The sequence below is a fragment of the Stigmatopora argus genome, chromosome 18 (genome assembly GCF_051989625.1).
Source record: "Stigmatopora argus isolate UIUO_Sarg chromosome 18, RoL_Sarg_1.0, whole genome shotgun sequence".
Taxonomy (NCBI): domain Eukaryota; kingdom Metazoa; phylum Chordata; class Actinopteri; order Syngnathiformes; family Syngnathidae; genus Stigmatopora; species Stigmatopora argus.
In genome coordinates, this window is record NC_135404.1 from 900278 (window position 1) to 921802 (window position 21525).

A 21525-nucleotide genomic window follows, 5' to 3' on the forward strand; every position below is an offset into this window, starting at 1 on the left:
ATCAAAAAGGTAACTTGGGGCTCGGATCACTGGGTTCATGTTTTGGAGAGAGTATTCTGCATGATTGCCTCGGGTGCGTGGTGAGGACAGAACCCAGGATGCGAGACTGGAAAAAGGCGGCGAAAGTGTCGGTGCACTACTCATTATTTTTAATGACAAAATACTCATACAAAAACAATAAACACAGGGACCCAAATGTGACTAAGCTGGGCAAGACGAAGAAACAGAAACCTGACTTACTTGGACGGGGAAACACGAGGTACTACCATACTACCATAAATGAAGTCACCAAACACTCCCCTAAATACACAGACAAGGGATAATTATAAACACACGCAGCTAGTTTACAAGAGGAAGGGAAACCATGAGGGACACAAGAGCTGAGACGCACACATCACCCAGAAAGCACACACAAGGAAAACACGCACACACACACACTTCCACCCAAAAACCTGACAGTAAATGGCCCAAAGGAAACAATAAATTACCCAAAATAAATCGAACATTGTCAGCAATTACAAGCAAGTGACTAGTAAATGGCCGAAAATTAACCAGAAGTGAGAAAAAACAAACAGCTGGTGACCTTGGGATGCTCGTAAATCAGTGGGAAGTGACACAATATTGTCCTATAATGAATGGGAATGATTCCAAATGAATAAATGTGACCCAGTCACACCCCAAAAGCAATAGAGAGTGTCCAGTAATTTCCCCATATTAACTGGGCATGAGTCAGGAATGGTCCAAAATATAAACGAAGTGAAATTTACTAAAATCAAAAAGAAGTGACCCAAAATCAACAGGTAGCCCTGTGTCATATTTATTGCAACTCCACTTATTGTTTCACATTATATGGCAATGGCAGCAAAGGCAAGCAAGCTCAGGGTCATCGAGGTCCGTGAGGGCGACGTCGACGAGGCCGTGTTGGCATCGCCGTCAAGGCAACCACTCTTCTTCAGACACACACGCTGCTCACAGTACATTCCTGCATGCACGTGTGACATCATTGACACTTGACGTCAGCACGAGACTTGACATATCGGCGGCACACTTACCCGCAAAGCCGTCACTGCAGTTGCAACGCAGGAAGTCAACGCAAGTGCCACCATTCTGACATGTCTGGATCTCATCACACACGTTAGCTGTGCGATAGGGGAGACACATCACATGCCAACCTGTAGGGCCCCTCCCCCCATTATGTACCTGTGCAGTGGGCCATGCTCTTTCTTCGCATGTATCCAGGCAGACATTGGTCGCAGCGCTGCCCGGTGGCACCCTCCCTGCATGGGCACGCCCCTGAAGGTGCACAGTGCTGTGAGCGGCTGCCTGCTATGTCGCACTTGCACTCTGAGATGACAATGACAGTGTCATCAATCGCTCGCTGTTTTTAGGTGAACAGTTTACTTGTTTGTTTGTTGTAGGGATGCTTGGCAAAGAAAAATGTGAACTGGGAATTCCTTGAAATTAACAACCAAATTTAGTAGGAAGTGACCTAAAATCAACAGAAAATGAACAAGAATTTCTCCAAATTTAGTAGATGAGGAGCTTTAAATGACCCATTATTAAAAACTGATATTTAAATTCCTCAAAATTAAAAGGAAGTGACCCAAAGTCAACACAAATTGGCCTGAAAATTTACCGAAAATGAAAAGGAATCCCCAAGAAACAACAAGAAGTAGATTGTAAATGGTACAAAAATAAAAGAAAGTGACCCTGGAATCCCCTAAATTAGCCATAAGTGACGCTGTAAAATAATTAGAAGTGACTCAAAAACATAAGTTGCATTTTGGGGGGAATTTTATTTGATAAAATTCAAAACAAAAAAACATGTCATATCAAATGTTCATTTTGTAGGAACAATAAAACAAACGTGGTATCTAGCTTGCCGCCTGTCCTGACGTCCGGTAGCTCATTAGGACTTTTTAAACATATATATGTAAGATGCAGTGGCGGGCTATCAGGGCCTTCAAGGCCTTCTCTGCTGGCCTAAGAAATATCTGAATCATATTATATTTTGTCCATCAATACCTATTATTCCAAATGGTCTGTTAGCTTCCTTTCATTGCTTTTCCCCCTGGTTGCACTGCTTCCAGATGTGTGTTTTCATATTGAAGCATTTAACCAATCACATTTCAGCCGTTATTTGTTGCCAGATCAGATCTGCCTCAAAGCCTTCACAATCAGTTCTGCGGGGTCTGCTGCATTAAACAAGACTGTTGCTTTTAACCAATCAGATTTCGAGTTGGCAACCCCACAATGATTTTTCATAGGCGTTAGCATTTTGCTGGCTGGGATACGTCATTGCTTTCACCAACTATGATTGGCTAGTAGGCGGGACAAAGCATAGTGAGATCAGCCAGAGATCGCAAACTCCACCCACAATGCCGGAAATGACAGGACAGGCTTGACTTTCATCATTAGCGTCGATGGCGATAGAAAAGAAGGAATAAAGAAAGGAGGATGGATATTGTGTACAGTTAAAAAGAATTTTTGGTGAGTATAATATGGCTATATTCCAAAATAATATTTCAATTGTGGGCCCGGTTCTGATATCTGAAAAGCTCTAGTGTTTGTATTTAATCATGAAATGCTGCTAGGAAATGGATTTTACCCCATTTTTGTGCATTGATTTATTGATTATTTTTTATGTGTCGCAGCTCTAGCTGCAGTAGAGGTTTTATAGCCATAAAATAGTTTTTGAGGGTTGGATTGATACGTTGAAGGCGCTACGAGAAAAAGCACCGACCGCCACTGGTAAGATGAATTTTACCCATTTCACTGTTTGCCCTCATTTACTGTCCAAGATAGTGGCATCCCTCTGCGCTTAGTCAGTGTCTAAATGAAACAAATATGGTTATAATGTTGAAAGTTGGTATTGTTAGTTCTATGAGGTGCACTGATCTTGCCTTGGAGGACCATACCACAATCTCTGGGCGGAGTGATGTGGTGATGATCTCTGTGGGGAATCAGAGCTGCCTGTTGAGGTCAACCCTCATGTTCCACTCCTGACCGTGTGATAGGTTCACCAATAGGCACTCCCAAATGCACGCACAAATAAAAGAGACAGGAGACTCATCTGTGGTGTTCTTGCAAGAGAGAATCAAACTGACGCGCCTTCGTCCAAGTTCATTCTGGTGTTAGACGCATCTCTTTTGCTGTTTATTAACTTCAGACATCAGACTTACAACAGACATCTCAGCTCTCAAGGGAGGCATGTGAAAATAGGAGTGAGAAGTCAATAGAATTTTTAGCTCTCAAAACAAATGAAGGTCCACCGGATTTTCTCAAGGGAGGGGTGTGAAAACAGTGTGAGAAGTCGATAGTCAAGGACCCGAGTTACAAACAGAAGGTTTAGTTCTCAAAACAAATGAAGATCCACCGGATCTTCTCCATATTCCAGCTGTCCAAGAGGAGTGACCTTCCTGTTGTTTAGGCTAACTCAGGAGCAAGCATTTACACGGTTGCAAGCAGATGTACTCTACTTTTCTAATGTTAATAAGCTAAGTGAAGCAAACCGTTCTTCATTGCAAGCAAATATATAATATTGTAAGACTAATAATCCTAACATTCCAAGTGAAGCAAAGCGTTCTTCATTGCAAGTAAATATATAATATAACCCTAACATTCTAAGTACAGCAAAGCATTCTTCATTGCAAGCAAATATATAATAATGTAAGGCTAATAACCCTAACACCATGGGAAAAGGGCCTCAGTGTCTCTCTTGGCCTGGTGTATCTCTTTTCCCCCCTTCCGTGACGATGTTGGCGTGGATCTCTGCTGGTGGTGAATTTTTACTGCTCTGTCGACGTCTCTACAGCACATCAGCTAGTTTCTTCAGGTCCTGATCATGACGCCATCTGTAGCGCCCCTGAGAAAGTGCAGTCTTGCAGCCTGACAAGATGTGCTGGAGGCTAGCGTTGGGAGCGTTGCAAAGTGTGCAGCAGACCTCCTTCCCGAACCATTGGTGGAGGTTACGGGGACAGGGAAGCGTGTCGTAGGTTGCACGAATGAAGAAGCTGATCCTTGCCTGCGGGATCTTCCACAGGTCGGACCAACTGATGTTTCGGTTGACAACTCCCTCCCAGGTTGTCCAGCTTCCCTGCGACACGGCCTTCATCTTGTAGCACTCTTCCCCCATCCTTGTCACCTCCGCCACCACTATCTCCTTCCTCTCCTTACGGTTAGCTCTGGACCAGAATTGCGGTGCTTCTCCCCATCCTAGCCCTGCTCTTCATGCCTGAACTCTGCCCATGATCTCCTGATGCTGCAGTTTATTGATGGCTTGGTCAACCTCGGCCTGGGCGTTCCACCTCCAGCCAGTGGGAACCGTGATGTTGGCATTCCTTACCTTACTTACATTCCTCTTGCATGTAGCCCAGACTGATTGACTGCAGTGGTACTCGGTCGTTTGGCCGCCGGTCTTTTGGTCGCAGGTCTTTTGGTCGCAGGTCTTTTGGTCGCCCGGAAGGTTATTGATAATTACCATTTAAATCGTTGCTCAAATTCCCTAAATACAAACTGTGAAATATTATTTTGTCACACTTAATGCCCTATTAATTATTAGGCTAAAGAAAAGCTCAAAATTTCCCGTACTTTTATTGTGTTTTGTTGGAGAACTTGTTAAGACCCTGACTGACATCCCTTCCTAAGGGGACAACTCATGTACATACATACAAACTCTTATACACTCACACGTCCGCTCAGTGAAACTGCTCAGGGCCATTGTTGGCTTTCATTGATGCGTAGACCATGTTGTTTTCCCTTTGTTTTGTCGCCGGTCTTTTGGTCGCCTGTTGTTTGGGTTTGGGCGAACAAAAGACCGGCGACCAAAAGACGGCGACCAAAAGACCGGCGACCAAAAGACGGCGACCAAAAGACCGGCGACCAAAAGACGGCGACCAAAAGACCGGCGACTAAACGACCGCACACGAGTGGCAGTTGCTGTGCATTCCTTCCAAAGAGGCCCGTTTCGGAAAGGCAGACCTAGTCACTTCCTGATGAATGAATAGGCTTTTCCATCCATCCTGTGGATGAGGAGATCTTGCTCATTTTCAATTATAATAATCGGACATAGGCCCTGTCGTCATTATCAACAACAAAAAAGCCTACTTGTCATCACACCCAGAAACTGCGTGTGACGAAATTGGTGGTGAAAGGGCCACGTTACCCTTCTGTAGAGAATGAACTGGTAGCACCAGACCTTGAACTTTCCGGGGAGTTGGCTCTGGTCAATCCTTGACAGCCCATCACTAAATTGTCTCATCATGATGGTGCTCTCCATCTGTTTATCAGACAGCTCTGCGGTGTACTGCCGCCCTTGACTTTTGATAGGTTGCTCAGAGAGGAGGGGGATTCTTTCTCCCCCGACAAAAAGGTGGTATTGTTGTTTCTGACTCCTCTTCTGAGTGACAGACTATGGGATTTGGAGGGTTTGATCTTCATCCTGGCCCACGATGTCAACTCGTCCATCCTCTTCAGCAGTCGAAATGTGCATGCTGCTGTCTGAAGGAGTCTGCTGTCTGTAGCTCCTCGATGGGGGTAATCTCTGGCCAGATGGTAATTTTAATTCCTCCAACCATTTGTCTTGCTCCGATGAAGATGACCTCAAAGGCTGACACAAAGACGATTGGAGATATGGCGCCCCCCATTGCAATTCCCACTTCTAGCCACTGCCACCTGGTGATAAATTCCTGGAGGGCAAAGCTCATCTGCAGGTCACTGAAGTACAGTGTTACCAGCTTCTTGATGCAGGGAGGCATGTGGAAGAACTCCAAGGCATAACTGATCAGCAGGTGTGGGACAGATCCATACGCTTTGGCGAAATCGAGCCAAATGACATGCAGGTCGGTCTTCTCCCACTTGGCCTTCTGGATCTGGTCCCAGATCATGGTAGAATGCCCTGCAGACCCTGGAAAGCCCGGGATTCCTGCTTTTTGGTAAGTGGTATCGATGTAGCCATTCTCAAGAAGGTAGGTGGACATCCTTCTCGCTAACACCGTGATGAAGATCTTCCCCTCTACGTTCAGCAGGGCGATGCTTCTGAATTGGCCTATTTCTTTGGGATTCGCTTCCTTCGGGATGAAGACCGCTACAGCCCTTTGCCACTCCGATGGAATGAGCTGCTTCTTCCAGGCAGTTCTCATTAGGTACCAGAGTAGCACTAATACCAGGGGGCAGTTTTTATATGAATTGTAGATGACTCCATTAGGGCCCAGTGCTGATGAGGACCTTCTTCACTGCTTGCCTCACCTTGCTGAGCTTGGGGGGCATGATGTTAAACTCAGCTGCCGGTGGTGAGGGCCGGGGTATGTACCCTGGTATCCCTGGTGGGACGTCTCTTAGTTCATCGCTGTACTGCCTTCTGACATGCTGTTCCATTAGCTCCCTGGTGGTCTCGATCTTTCCGGACTTCTCCTCCAGCAGTTGTCTGGCGTGCTTGAAGGGGTCTTTGTAGAAGTATGTTACAGTTGCTCCTACGGGTTCGCAGTAGCGAACTATCAGGATGTTGATGTTTCGTACTTGACTCAATTTGAATTGCTGTTGAATACCTTTAAATACGTTCTTAAGTACAAGAAGTTCTTTTTGGGGGGTAGTATCCCTGAAATGTATATGGTTTGTTAAAATATATTTTTTGAAACCGTTATATCCTACATAACACTAACTAACACAACTGACTCTAAGTGCCAAAAGTACACCCACCGCCAGTGTTGAAATTATCCACACTGGCCTAGAGCGTCCTCTTGCGGTTCAGTGTAAAAATACAAGTTGGAATGATATATTCTGTGAATAATTTCACACATTAGTCGCACTGGAGTATAAGTCGTACCCCCGGCCAAACTATGGAAAAAAAAAAAAAAAAACGCAATTTACAGTCTGAAAAATACGGTTACAGGAAGTGTAAATTTCCCCGAATTAATAGAAAGTAGCATAAAAAGGCTCTGAAATTATCTGGAAGTCCCCTTAAAATCAATATGAGACCAGAAGAGCCAGCATCCCCACACATTTTATCCAGAGCTAGCATTTTCTAAGCCTTGCCACAAATCAGAAGACAATGACCAACCCATGCAAACATCCTGGTGATCCAGCGGCAGGTCATCGTTCCTGTAATATCCGATGCGACAGTGCTGACAACGGTGACCTCGGGTGTTGTGCTTGCAGCTCACGCATGTGACTACGTTGAGGAAGTCCATAAAGCTGCAGCGGTTGGAGTGGCCATTACACTCGCACTCTAAAGGATACGTACAGTACCCAGAAGAAAATGAACAATTTTCAATGAAAATAGAAATCGACAAATATGATTTTCAAAGGCTTTTCGGTTTAAAGATAAAAAGCAGGGGACCAGGCTTCGCCACCTGCTTGTTTAGAACCAAAAGAATTGTTGCGCTATTAAAAAAAATTCTCATTTAAAAAATGGGTTGGATGAGAAAGGAACATTTCAGTTACACGCATGCGAGCCCCAGAGCTGATATTGCCCATGTCTGTCCACACTCTCAGTAATAGGCATCTGAGCAAGGTCGGGGCTATGTAACCATGATGTAGACGCAGAATCATGAGCTCCCGCCGAGGTGGAAGCCTCGCCACGACTTTGGAATGCAAAAGATTGTGCTGCCATCTTGGTGCGCTTCAATTTTTTATACCTTTCGCAACTCGATACGAAATGTGAACTCCTCGTTTTTGGCATAATTGGTGAAAAGTGACAGTGCAAATGTATGTAAAGTATGCAAAAAAGGAATGTATAATTTATACAGAAGCAGGAGTATGCCTTTTAGGAAAAAGGAACGGTCAATTTCAAAAGAAAGGCTGACGAATTTTACCTATTTAAGCAATATTTGGGTGTTATTTTTGGTAAAACATGTAAACCAAAGTGAAATTATGACGAAAATAAAAACTCACAATAGCGGTGCAGTTGCGTAGTTCATGCAACTAACTTCAAGTGGAATTGACTAAGCGGAAGCACTCCAGTGTGGTTTCCACGCACACAGATCCATTCATAAATCACACTTCATACGGATTAAAGAATAGATGAAGCCTGAAGTATTTCGGGGAGCACCTGGAAACTCGCTGGCGGAAATTCTCCCGAAAATGACTTTTGTAAATGACGTGGATAGGAGTCGTACCTGAGAACTAAATTGGGTCAGCGCAGCCATAAGCATTGTGTCTCGCCGAGTCTTCCCATAATGACAGGGGAAAAAAAGTGTTTCGGAGAGCACTAAGAAACTCGCTGGCGGAAATTCCTCCGAAAATGACACACACACACACACCCATAAATCACGCTTTATAAGGATTATAGGAAAAAAACAGCTGGTTGCCAATGTCTAAAGATGATTTTGTAAGGATATATTTCAAGTGGGGAGCCCTGGCGACTGAGTCGTTAGCATGTTTGCCTCACAGTTCTGGGTTCCTGGGTTCGCTCCCAGGTTGGACCTCCTTTGAGAAGTTTCCATGTTCTCCCCGGGCTTGCAGGATTTTCTCAGGGTACTCTGTTTTCCTCCCACATTCCAAAAAACATCCAAATTGCCCCTAGGTATGAGTGTGAGTGTGAATGGTTGTCCGCCTCCCCGTGCCTGGCGATTGGTTGGGCACCAATTCAGGGTGTCCTTCGCCTGGTGCCTGAAGTCAGCTGGGATAAGTGGTTCAGAAAATGAGTTGTGAATCTTTGCTGCGATTGGAAAGAGGAAATCACAAAGGCTCTCACGAGGATGCACACTCCTGCGACAGCGTGAGTTTTACATCAAATTAAATGAAATGAAAGTGGCACCTCTGACTCTACCACTTGTGAATCAACTGTGGATAAGTTCAACCTTTGTTTTTTCTTGTTTTATCATTAAACAAGTAATTACATTGAAATTATCACATGAGTTTGTCATTTTTCTGCTTGAGGACACTACAAATATCTCATGTTCATGAAAAGTGGGCGGCCTGGTGGTGCGAGTGGTTAGCGCGTCGGCCTCACAGCTCTGGGGTCCTGGGTTCAAATCCAGGTCACGTACACCTGTGTGGCGTTTGCATGTTCTCCTCGGGCCTGCGTGGGTTTCCTTCGGGTACTCCGGTTTCCTCCCACATTCCAAAAAAAACATACATGGTAGGCTGATTGGACACTCTAAATTGCCCCTAGGTATGGGTGTGAGTGTGCATGGTTGTCCGTCTCCTTGTGCCCTGCGATCGGCTGGCCACTGATTCAGGGTGTCCCCCGCCTCTGGCCTGGATTCAGCTGGGATAGGCTCCAGCACCCTCCGCGACCCCAATGAGGATAAAGTGATTCAGAAAATGAGATGAGATGAGATGTGTTCATGAAAATGGAAATTATGGACAGATCCTGTGATCCTCATTGACAACAATATTTTGGAAGTTTTATTTTGTAGCAGTGTCGGGCTGCAACGTCTGGAAAAAAATTATTTGTGCGTCATGACCACGATCAGATCATCATCATGTTGTAGACGTTTCGCGGGCAGCAACATTTGTCAGGTTGATTAGTATGCTTGAAAATACTAACAACATTGTGAATGCAAACAAACCATAATTAGTATAAATGAGCCTTTAGCCTATTATATTGGTTCCCTATATCAGCTGATATCGCCGATCTTGAAAAAAAGAACTTAATTTGTCCGCCTTCATAAGAAAAATCAACTAAACAGTGACTGTAACAAAAAAATTCCACATGCCGGTCTGATATATTGGTCAGCTTTCATGAGAATGATCAACAAAACAGTGACCATAACAGTTCAGGTAATATTGGCCAATCTAGAAAACAAGTCGAAATATTGCCCCAATGTATCGGCCAGTCAAATTACCAGTCAACCAATAAAGATCATCAACCAACTAACGAACAGAACATTTACACTATTATATCGACTGATATTGGTTGATTTATAATAACCACTTTATTGGCCTAATATGCAGACCCATCACATTGGTTGACCTTGGTTGAAAAATCCTCACACACACACAATGAACAAAATATTTATCCTATGATATCAAATATAAATTTATCTTAACAGCCCATATCAGCCGATCTTGAAAAGACCATTTATGGCCCCAATATATTGGCTGGCTGATATATCAGTCGACCATTAATTTTGCAATGTGGAAGAAGCTAGCAGTAGAAAAGAGCTAAATTATGAAAGGAGAGTAGGTAGAGGTCTCGGACACAGCTAAAGTTGCATGGTAGATGGGGTTCTTACCCTGGAATGTGACGTAGGCAATTTTAGAAAGTTTGCTACTTGTCATGCTGCCAGGAATCAAAATCTTCTCAGTGGCTTTGTTGACAAAAAAAATTAAAAACAAAAGGTTGCAACTTTGGCAATTAGTCAGAAATATTCTAAAGCTAATTCTAATACTGCTATTTTGATACCTTTTTTCTCATAGTCTTTATCTTTCTTCTCTTCAAACGCTTTCTTTGCATTGGCTTCTTCCTCTTTCTTCATGCGTACTTCTTTGGACTCCAGAGCTGTCAAACAAACTCATCAGCTTCTATAAATTCTCAGTCAAACTAGAAAACATTTTTGTGAAGAAATGTGTCACTTTTTCTTGGGTTGTGGGTTGTTTGTGATCCCTTCCTTTTGATTTTGGGCATTACTTCTCATTCATATTAGGTAACTTCCCGTAGATTTTGGGGCATTCATGACTCGGTTCCTTTAGATATTTGGGTTGCTACCTATTGATTTTGGCACTTACATATTGATTTACGGACCTTACAGGCTGCTTCCTGTCGATATCAAGCCACTTCCTGTTGATTTTTGGGCATTTTAAGGTGACTTCCTATTGTTTTTTGAGCATTTAAGAATCCCTTCCTATTGATTCATGGGCATTTCGGGTATCTATTCTATTTATATCAGCCTATTTCCTGTTCTTTTGGGTCATTTAAGGATCACTTCCTATATGGATGGGCTTTTAGGGAACACTTCCTATATGTTTTGGGTTTTTAGGGAACACTTCCCATATGTTTTGGGTTTTTAGGGAACACTTCCTATATGTTTGGGGTTTTTAGGGGTCACTTTCTGTTGATGTTGGGTCACCTCTTGTTTACGGAGCATATCTGGTCATCTCTTGATATTTTGGAAAAATGTCAAGGTCACTTTATGAAATCACATGACTTCCTGTTGATATTGAGAAACTTTGGGTGGTTTTGGGGCATTTTTGAGTGTCTTCCTGTTGATAATGAGACATTTCTTGTTTTGTTTTTGGAGCATTTTGGGGTCACATTGTGCCAAGGTCTGCCAAGAAGACTTTCTGTTGATATGGGGGCATTCAGGGTCACTTCTTATTGATATCAGGTCATTCCCTATTTATATGGGGGCATTTAGGGTCACTTTTTATTGATATCAGGCCATTCCCTATTGATATTGGGGCATTTTGGGGTCCTTTATTATAGAATTTAGGGAATTTAAGGGTCACTTCCTGTTGATTTAGGATCATTTCAGGCTTTCTTTCTATTGATAGCAGGCTATTTCCTCTTGTTTTGGATCATTTCAGGGTCACTTCCTATAAATACTCAGCCACTTTATTTTGAATTTGGAGCGTTTTGATGTCACCTCCGATTGGTATCAGGTCAGTTCCTATTGATAACAGGTCACTTCTAGTCAATCGAATGAACGTAAAGCAAGCTAGCTCACCTTGTTTATTGGTTTCCTGCTCTTCGTCAAAAACTTTTACTTGATTCATAACCAAAGAACCCTCTCTCCACTGGTTGGCTTCATCAGGTTTTGACTCCTGCTCTGGAATTCTTGGGATGGACACTGAAAACTCTGTTTCAGGTACCTGAAAACCTACATCTCCCGTTCCTAAATTCACAGGGGGCTTAACTGAGTCAGATCCAGAACCTGTATGGGAACCTTCTATAGGACGTGTTGCAAGTCTAGTGGAATCCAGTCCAGAATCTGCATTGGAACCCTCTTTTACAGAACGTGTTGTAGGTCGGGTGTAACCCTGATCCAATGAATTCAATCCAGAATCTCGACTGGAACCTTCTTTTCCTGTTTCAAAACGTGTCTTAAACCCAATGGAATACTGATCTACTGAATCAGATTCTAAATCTTGATTAGAAGCTTCATTTCCAGGACATGTTGCAGGCCTCGTGGAATCATCATCAGTTGAAATCAATTCAGAATTTTGATTTAAATTAGTAGATTTCAGACAAGTGGAGCCCACTCCAGAATCTGGACCGGAATCACTAATCCCTACCATTCCATCAGCTCTGGTGGAATTTTGGTCAACAAAATCTGATTCAGAATCCATATTGTCTAGCATTCCGGGTGTTCTTTCGGGACCATAGGAATCTGTATCAACAGAGTCCAATCCAGAATCTTGATTGGGAAATTTCATAGCTGGGCTAGAAGTATCCTGATATTCTAGAAACTTGAAGGTGAAGTCCACTGTGTCCAAGCCTCCAGCAGACTCCGATGAATCTGGAGTTGACTGTTTGTCTGGTGTAGTTTCTGGGGGAAGAGCAGTGGTGTCAGGAGTTCGGCAGCTTTCCTCAGGAAAAAGTACTTCAGGAGCAGCTTCTGCCAAAGAAATGAATATTTCCAGAGACGAATTCTCAGGCAGGGAAATTTTGGGGCATATGTTTGGCTGTGTTCCATCAGTTGGTGATTCATCCACAGGGACTTCTTCAAGTTTTGCAGATCTGTCAAGTAGTTCGAGTTGATCAAGTTGAGGTCGCTGTCCCGCTGATGTAGATACTTCAGCAGGTGTATTATTTACATTGAAAGAATTTGTTTCTGGAGGAGAGTAAAAAAAAAATACTTCAGGGTTTGCTATCTCGATAAGGCTTCTGAGTGGAGGTACATCAGAGGATGGTGAATTTGAAGGTCCATCTGGAAGAATTACATCGAGGCTGGAAGGTAGAATTTCAGGAGAACCAGCAAGAATAAATCCATTAGAAACGTCAGTGGGGAGTAGGTCCTCAGTAGCCAATCCATCAGATGTTCCTATAGTAGTCTGAGGAGGTAGATTATCTCCAGTGAGAATGGTGGTATCGGACGGATTTACTTCTGCTACCCAGGTCCTTGAGTTGAAAAGTGAGAAGCTGCTGGTGGATGTCCAAAAGGGCATAAAGTTTGCCTGGCCTGAGGGTGAATTCAGCATGTCAGTGTTGATGTTTGAGTTTTCCCAGCGGCCACTGATTTCTGATGCGCTACCACCAGTTGCTGTTGAAGTGAAGTCACCCAACGTCAACACTGAGTCCTGAACAGTGAAAGACCTCATACCTTTGTTGTCACTTCCTTGGGTGTCAGCAGAAGTATAAAAATAACCACCAGCAGTCCAAGCAGAACTAGAAGATGACTCCACCGTATAAGAAGTAGGAGTGGTTGGCATAGTATAAATTGCTTCCACCAGACTCATGGTTGCAAAAGGGGATGGAGTCCATAAAATAGTACGGTCAGTAGCAGATGTGTCTAAAGAAGCAATGGCTGCAGTTGTCAAAGTAAAAAAAGTACTACTCTCAGTAGAAGCATCCAAAGCCAGAGTTGCCAAAAAAGAGGTCGAAGGGTCACCAGTGGAAGTGGAAAAAGGTTCGTTGATTCCACTTGATGCAGAAGAACCTCTGTCAGAGTCTTCAGCCACTGTCAGAGAAGAACATTTATGGCTTTTTAGTCCTCTCTACCAAAAGACACTTTCCCACACACAGGCAAAGATGATCCAATGTAAATATAACTTTATTACCTGTAAACTTAAGGATCCTCACACATGACCAGGAACTTCCATCAGTATCGTATTTCTGCTATAGAAGCTTATTCAGAACCTCAAATTGGACCTGGAACCTTTTTTTAGATACACATTCATTCTAGAAGTCTCAAACAAAAACCTCATTCTGGCCTAGATTATTAACATGTTCTCTCATACTCTTAGATCCTGAAAATGTTCCTAAAAACATCATTAGAACTTGATCGTTAACCCAGAAACCCTTTCATAAACCCATATATAATAGAAGCCTATTTAGTATCTTAAAGCTCTGTAAAGACCCAAAATTCAAACAAACACCCTCATTCTGACCTGATATTAACATGTAACATATTTTAGATCCTGGAATTCTCCTCGCTACCTTCTTCAGAACATGATATTTAACCCAGAAACCCATTCAGAACCTGATATTTAACCCAGAAACCCATTCAGAGCCTGATTTTTAGCCCAAAAACCTTTCCGAACCTGACATTTAGCCCACAAAACCTTAAAAAAACGAACCCCATGTTTAACCCAGAAGCCTCTTCAGTATCTCAAATTGGAACAACCTTGAAACCCCCCTATAAGACCTGAAATTCCAAGAAAAATCTCCTTCAGAACCTGAAATTTATTCAGGGACCCAGTTCTTTATGGTTTCAAAATAAACAAACAGATAGAGAGCTGGGTACTTACTGGTGCTTCTTTCTGCTGCTTCACCTAAATATGAAGATGAGGTTTATCAATGGAAATACAAGACATGTAGATATTACATATATCCAAAGGTGAGTAAAGTAGCTACTCATGTGGGAGTAGTGTTACTTCAAAATAATATTACTCAAGTTAAAGTCAAAGTAAATGGCCAAAAAATTTAGTAAAAAAATAACAGTTGGTGAAAAGAAGATGTACTTAAGTATTGAATAAATCTTTATAATGTCTGATTTATTTATAAAACAATGTAAAGGGAAGAGGAGAAAAATGTGCTCAATTAACAGTACATCTCATTTCATTTCCTAAACCGCTTTATCCTCATTAGGGTCATGGGGGTGCTGAAGCCTATCCCAACAGAGGCGGGGTCCCGAATCGGTGGCCAGCTGGTCGCAGGGCCAAGGAGACGGACAACCATGCACACTCACACCCATAGCAAGGGGCAAGAGTCCAATCAGCCTACCATGCATGTTTTTGGAATGTGGGAGAAAACCGGAGTACCCGGGGAGAACATGCAAACTCCACACAGGTGGACGTGACCTGGATTTGAACCCAGGACCCCAGAGCTGTGAGACCGACGCACTAACCACTCACGCTACCGGGCCGCCCAGTAACAGTACAGTTAGGTACTTCTAAATGAGATTTCAGAAGTTAAAGTCAAAGTACTCAAGTACAACTGAAAAGTATTCGATGAAAAGAAAATACAGGTGGTATCTGAGTAACTGCTAATAATTCATCCTTCATTCATTCATTCATTTTCTGAACTGCTTTATCCTCATTAGGGTCGCGGGAGGTGCTGGAGCCTATATTAGCTGACTCTGGGCCAGAGGCGGGGGACACCCGGAATCGGTGGCCAGCCGAGCGCAGGGCACAAGGAAACGGATAACCATGCACACTCACACCCATATCTAGGGGCAATTTAGTGTGTCCAATCAGCCTACCAAGCATGTTTTTGGAATGTGGGAGAAAACCGGAGTACCCGGAGATAACCCATGCAGGCCCAGCCAGGGAAAGCATGCAAACTCCACACAGATGGACCGACCGGGATTCATTTTTAGTGTAGTAAAACTTGCTTGACTAAGTTAATGAAACATGTTACTACCCACCTCTGGATATGTTTTAGCTGTGTGTGTGAAACCTACAAGCATTGGCGGTCCCTCCAGGAAGCGGCAGGAAGCTTCCTTGCATCCATTCGCGAGACTCAAACCCGGCACAACAATGTTGGCAATCTTGTCCGCCTGTGTTGTGTTCGCAGTCGCACGTCAGCGTGGCGTCGCGCACCACGCAAGCGGAAGCATGCAGGTTACATTTGCATCTGTCACACAGGTGTTCCTCCGCTTTTAGTGCTTTTAGTAGTGTCAATATTGGTACCAATACTAATATCTGTACTGATATGGCACTGAAATTAAGTCATTGGTATCAGGGAGTACTAAGAAATGACAGGCCAATGATGTACAATGTAATCGTGGCGAGCTAGTGTTACGTCCTTGGGGAGACGTCGAAGCAAGGTACGAGGAATTAGGACCTAATCGGAGGGAAGCAGGCAAAGACGGGGTAAATAGAGCTCATACCAAAACTTTAATCACTTAGGCGCGATCTTACAAAATAACAAAGACTTAGGAATCGAAACACAAAACCAAACCGGACTAGGGAAAACACGGGGAATCGAGGAATGAGGTAACGTAGATACATGGCAAGGGAAACAAGGCAGACGATCCGACAATGACATTATAATCAGTGGGGTTTAAATAGACACAACGGGAACTAATTTCCAATCACGCGCAGCTGCGTGAGCACAACAGCAAGGCAGGAGGGACAAACACGAGTAGGGAAAAGGCAAAGGGAAAAACAATAACAGGCTATTCCTAACAGCTTTTCAAGAAGGATATCACTATCTCACTAAGCTTCTCCTTGAGTTCATCCACATTGCTGCTCTCCAGAATGACTTCCTGAAAGAAACCTAGCGTCATCGAGGATGCATTCCACCTCCGGGTCAGAACAGCCAACTGTGACATGGACTTCATTTTCTCATGATCAATGAGGATTTCCAGGAAAACCTCCCAGTTGGATGAGATGCTGATGTCTTCCTCATAAACATGGTAGTCCAAAAACACCGTGCCTCTGCTTCTTCCATGTTTTTTCCTGAGACGTACCCGGTAATGCTGAGGTCAAGCTTGCACAGTTTTCTCAATAGAGGAAGCAGCTCTTCTTTAGACTGTCTAACAGCCATGCCCTTTTGCAAACACAGTGTCCACGAGGAACTTGCTGGGCTCTTGTTCATTTACTAGTAGTTGATACACTTTCATTCAGTATTCACCCTTTTTCAAGGCTCTCCCAAGCCGAATGGTTATCTTGTTGTCGTCAGAGAATGACGACAGAGTTTCATTGAGCCGCATGCTCTCAAACTCTTGGTTATTTGCATAAACCCGAAACACTTTAAACTGGGCAGAATTGACGCCGACGTAGGCTTCCAGATTGTGTTTGAAAGCTGCTAACGTTATCCTCTTGTCCACGTAAACCACTAAACATTTTTGTGAATAGCAGGCAGAGTCATCCTGAGAACAAGGTTCTTTCCTGAAGTATAAGTACTGGGCATCCGATTTTGCCTTCCCGTTGTCGTCATACTCGGTATCGGTCCCGGAGTCTTCCTCCGCAGTGTCCCAGGTCTCTTTTTTGCCCTTGTGAGCCTTAGAGCGGCAGCTACTGGTGATGCTATGCGAGTCCAAATCATTGGCCAGCTGGATGGGACCGCTGTCCGCGTTGCACAGCGTGTCACTGCTGTGACTCGAGCTCAGGATGTCGCTGTCCACCGAGCTGGTGCTGCGGTCATTGTTTACTTCAGAGTCTGAGCGCTCCTCACAGCCCAAGTGGTTTTCTGGTGCAGATGAGCCACCGTCCTTGCACCCAGTTGTGGCCCAAATTCGGTTCTCTAGTTCTCTGTTGTCCGCGGCAATGCAGGGTGAGTTTGAGTCCACCTCTTTGCTCGGGGATTCAACGTATTCCAAGTAGCTGGCATTCTAGCTTTTCTGGCTGTCGCTGGAGCCTTGCTGCTGCTGCAGAGACAAGTTCTTTAACTTTTCCGTACTCTCCTCGAGGATGGCCTCCACTGATTTCCTGTTGCCTTTTGATCCTTCAAAGGGAACATCAGAGGCACTGCCAACCTTTTGGCAATTTGTTCTACTGGCCAACGTGCCAGGGGACTGTTCAGGAAGCAAGACCAGTAGTCATATAGTATTCCTGTGGCGATCTAACAGCTTCCACAGGAGTGATTCTGTGAAAGTGACCTGGTGATCAAATGACTCTGAACTCTCCATAAAGATCTTGTTACTCCTAAAAAACCTTCCGCTTTCAGTGTCTTGTTTGGAACATAAAGTAGACGCAGGTCATTGTAGCAGCGCTCCAGCACCACACGCATTGTTTCAACAGATAGTCCTGTAGCCTGTGCAATAAGTTGCTTGAATTCAGTGATGGTCTGGTTCAGATAAGCCCGAACACTGATGGGTGGGGCGATGATTTCAGTTCTCAGATCCACAACGTGAACCCTCACCATCACCTCTCTGGGTTTGTAAGGTAGGGACGCTTGCTCTGGTCGCCGAGTCTCCAACAACAGGTCAAACATGTAAGAGGACTTGACACCACCGAGCAGAAGGCCAATGGGTGTCTCTTCCTCGCCGTCGTGGGAGCACTCCAGGTACTCGTGGAATTCATCATACTTCACAAGGCGGCAACAGTCCAAGTGGATTGTTTCCTCCTGCTCCATGAGCTTATAGGCCATTCCGGTTGCCTCCACAAGGGTTTTGTCCTTATGGACTTCCAGCTTGCTCTCCACCATCATCTTGGAAGGATGCATACAGAAAAGCTTGATCTTGCAAGTGTTTCGCTCAATTTCTCTTTGTCTCTTCTCTTGTTCCTCAGACTCTTTCTCCTTCTCAACCAAACTCTTTATGTGCTCAGGGAAGTCATCCACAGCTAAATACTTTGCATTTCTTGAGGAATCTTTCAGTCTGTAAATCAGCATTGGTAGAGGTTGCAAAGGCCCTGGAATAATATCCTCTGCTCCCTGAGGACCCCCGTAAGTCTTTCTTATGTCTTCTTGGGTGATCTTGCTAACATTCTGGTCATTGAAACTGTACCACTGTCCATCGGAGAAAGATCTAATGCAGGCGTAGTAGTGCAGCACTTCTGGAATGGACCATAACGGAAAACAGCTCAAAACTTGGCAAACTCTTTGGCTTCAAGACCCTTACTGCGCTGCCAGTGCTGTCCAGGCAAATGCCTTCATCCACACAATCATCAGTGGAGAAATCATTGCTCATCTGGTGACTGTGGCAACTGCCTTCATTCTCAGCTCCACTGTCTGTGCAGCTTTCTGTCTGAGGGGACTTCTCATCTTCCACATCTATGAATGGACTCATGCGAAGTTCCTCAGGGAAAGTCATGCTGTCATTGAGCTTGATGCAATGCATAGTGGCATAGTCAAAATCAAATCGCTTCAGCTGCAGCGTCAGAAAATGCAGAAACCTCAAACCCTTCCGGGCATGGCAGTTCTTTTTGCAGCGTTCGCAGAAGTACTGGTTGGGCCCATCTAGGGTTTCTGGCTGGATGAATGCCTGGAAAGCTTCTTCCACGCTGCCGTAGGCTTGGCTGGCCCCAAAGGGTCTTTTTACAAGAGGGATATCCTAGTACGTATCAATCCTCCAGCTCTCCTGGTATAGCTGGTTGATCAAGTCAGACTGTTCTGTCTGCTTCCATTTTTGCTCCAAGGCATCGAACATGATCCTGCAAAGTTCTTGGACATCATGTTGCTGCCAAGCCTCACTGCTGTCCCATCCAAAGCTTCGCGTCACATCGGTGGTCTCTAAGGCACGTTTCATGCTGGTCTGGAGAAGAACAACCAGTCTTTGCAGCTGGTAGGGAATGCTTGTGACTGGGTCCTCTTCAGATTCTTCAAACTTCCACTTGTACAGCGCATTTCTGAACTCCGGGATCATGATCAGCCTTTGTAACGGACTGTTCAAATAGCAGGTCATTGCTTGATTAACCAAACCCACGTAACACGTCTCAGATTTGTTGAGGATGGAGGCATACGAATAAGAGGGGGTGCTGCAGTCGCCACTGCAGCCAATTGTGCCGCGGACGCCCGCCGGACCGGCCAATCCCACTCCTCGCCAAATGCCGGCGCAGGCGCCCGCCGGACCGGCTACTCCGATGCCTCGTCACCGGCCGGCGCTGACGTCCGCCGGACTGGCCACTCCCACGCCTGGTCAAGGGCCGGCGTGGACCGGCAGGAACTTGGTGGGCAGGAACTAGGCGGGCAGGAACTAGGCATGCAGGAACTAGGCGTGCAGGAACTAGGCGTGCAGGAACTAGGCATGCCGGAACTAGGCGGACATGAACTAGGCGGGCAGAAACTAGGTGGGCAGAAACTAGGTGGGCAGGAACTAGGCAGGCAGGAACTAGGTGGGCAGGAACTAGGCGGGCAGGAACTAGGCGGGCAGGAACTAGGCGGGCAGGAACTAGGCGGGCAGGAACTAGGCGGGCAGGAACTAGGCGGGCAGGAACTAGGCGGGCAGGAACTAGGCGGGAAGGAACTCGGCGGAAAGGAACTAGGCGGGCCAGCTGGCATGGGAAACCAGGTCCGTGGCTTCGGCACGGGGATGACCAGCGGGCCAGCCGGCACGGGGATGACCAGCGGGCCAGCCGGCACGGGGATGACCAGCGGGCCAGCCGGCACGGGGACGCTGGTTCGCGGCTTAGGCACGGGTGCGACAGGCAGGCCAGCCGGCATGGGTGCAACTGTCTGGCCAGCCGGCATGGGGATGCGGGGAGCTTGGACGGGCGAGGTCGAGCGAGGAGCTAATTCAGGGGCTCGAGCGTCCAGCCCCTCCTTCCGCTTCTCCCTATGGCGCGGCGCTCGCCGCCTCCTCCAGGAGGACAGCGCAGCACGCCGGCCGTCACGTCGGCTGAGGGAATTACAGTCCGAGTCCGAATCCCCAGCTCACAAATCAATTAGCTCCCGACTATCCTCAGAAAAATCAAAGTCCAAACACATATAGCTGGGGCATTCAACAGGGGGCGATGGAGGCTGAGGATTGTCCCTCCATTCAGTAAATGTATAGCTGGAGTTTGAATCCAGATAACTCGGGCAATGAACAGGGTGCGACGGAATTCGGGTATTCTCACTTAGTTGTGCAAGTTGCCAGGAGCGACGGAGTGAGCGATGGGGCGGGTAATCGGTGGAGTATGAGCTGGATGGCTGGTGTCGGCGAGAGCGTCGGTGCGGCTTCCTGCTGGGTCCATGTGGTCGAATCGTTCTGTTACGTCCTTGGGGAAACGTCGAGGCGAGGTACGAGGAATTAGGACCCAATCACAGGGAAGCAGGCGAGGACGAGGGAAATAGTGCTCATATCAAAACTTTAATCACTTAGGCGGGATCTTACAAAATAACAAAGACATAGAATCGAAAAACAAAACCAAACCGGACTAGGAAAAACACGGGGAATCGAGGAACGAGGTAACGTAGGTACATGCCAAGGGAAACAAGGCAGCCGATCCGACAATGACATTATAATCAATGGGGTTTAAATAGACACAACAGGAACTAATTTTGAATCACGCGCAGCTGCGCGAGCACAACGGCAAAGCAGGAAGGACAAACAAGAGTAGGGAAAAGGCAAAGGGAAATACAATAACAGACCACTCCTAACAGCTAGTTTCCAACAGAGAGGCCTCTATCCTAGATAGCTACCAGCGACGAACGCCACTGTAAAAATTATTATGCTAGACATCCAATGATGTAGGGGTCCAATCCCGCTTCTGCTGTGAATTTCACTGAGTTTATCATAAGTAGACATCTACTCCATTTTAAGTGGGTGTGCGCGTTTGTTCACTCGTTGCCTTCCCACTTCAAATAGATTGGAGTCTTGTGCCGTCAGTAGCAGCCACTGAGTAAATTAGCAGCTTTTTTGACTTTGATAAAATCTTTAGAACATTAGTTATGACTAGGAACGTCAACCTACCAACATGAAAAAACTGAAGACATGTTGGTAAGCGTGATGAGAGGTCTTTTTATGCCTCTGCTGTCAATTGAAATTAGTTTATCAGTAGTACACATCAAATGAAAGTTGCCTGGGGCACTGTCAGCTTCCCAAACAACTACAA

The 21525-nt window shown here is 45.3% G+C and overlaps 1 protein-coding gene and 1 pseudogene across 11 annotated transcripts in view; both read right to left on the bottom strand.

Moving 5' to 3' along the window:
- Positions 1-801: 801 nt before the first annotated feature.
- LOC144092640 (uncharacterized) overlaps positions 802-21525 on the bottom strand; it is a 97278-nt gene continuing 76554 nt past the window's right edge. For 9 of the 11 annotated variants that reach the window (XM_077625627.1, XM_077625629.1, XM_077625632.1 and 6 more), the window contains 9 exons: positions 15507-15679; positions 14353-14376; positions 11610-13562; positions 10349-10444; positions 10179-10253; positions 7058-7225; positions 1201-1344; positions 1053-1139; positions 802-982 (listed from right to left, as the gene is read on the bottom strand). In XM_077625627.1, coding sequence (XP_077481753.1) covers positions 846-982; positions 1053-1139; positions 1201-1344; positions 7058-7225; positions 10179-10253; positions 10349-10444; positions 11610-13562; positions 14353-14376; positions 15507-15679 — 2857 coding nt within the window. In that variant the 3' untranslated portion in view covers positions 802-845. The remainder of the gene's footprint in view (positions 983-1052; positions 1140-1200; positions 1345-7057; positions 7226-10178; positions 10254-10348; positions 10445-11609; positions 13563-14352; positions 14377-15506; positions 15680-21525) is intronic. The other 2 variants (XM_077625628.1, XM_077625630.1) reach the window with 2 other exon arrangements.
- On the bottom strand, positions 15676-21522 carry LOC144092641 (ubiquitin carboxyl-terminal hydrolase 47 pseudogene; annotated as a pseudogene).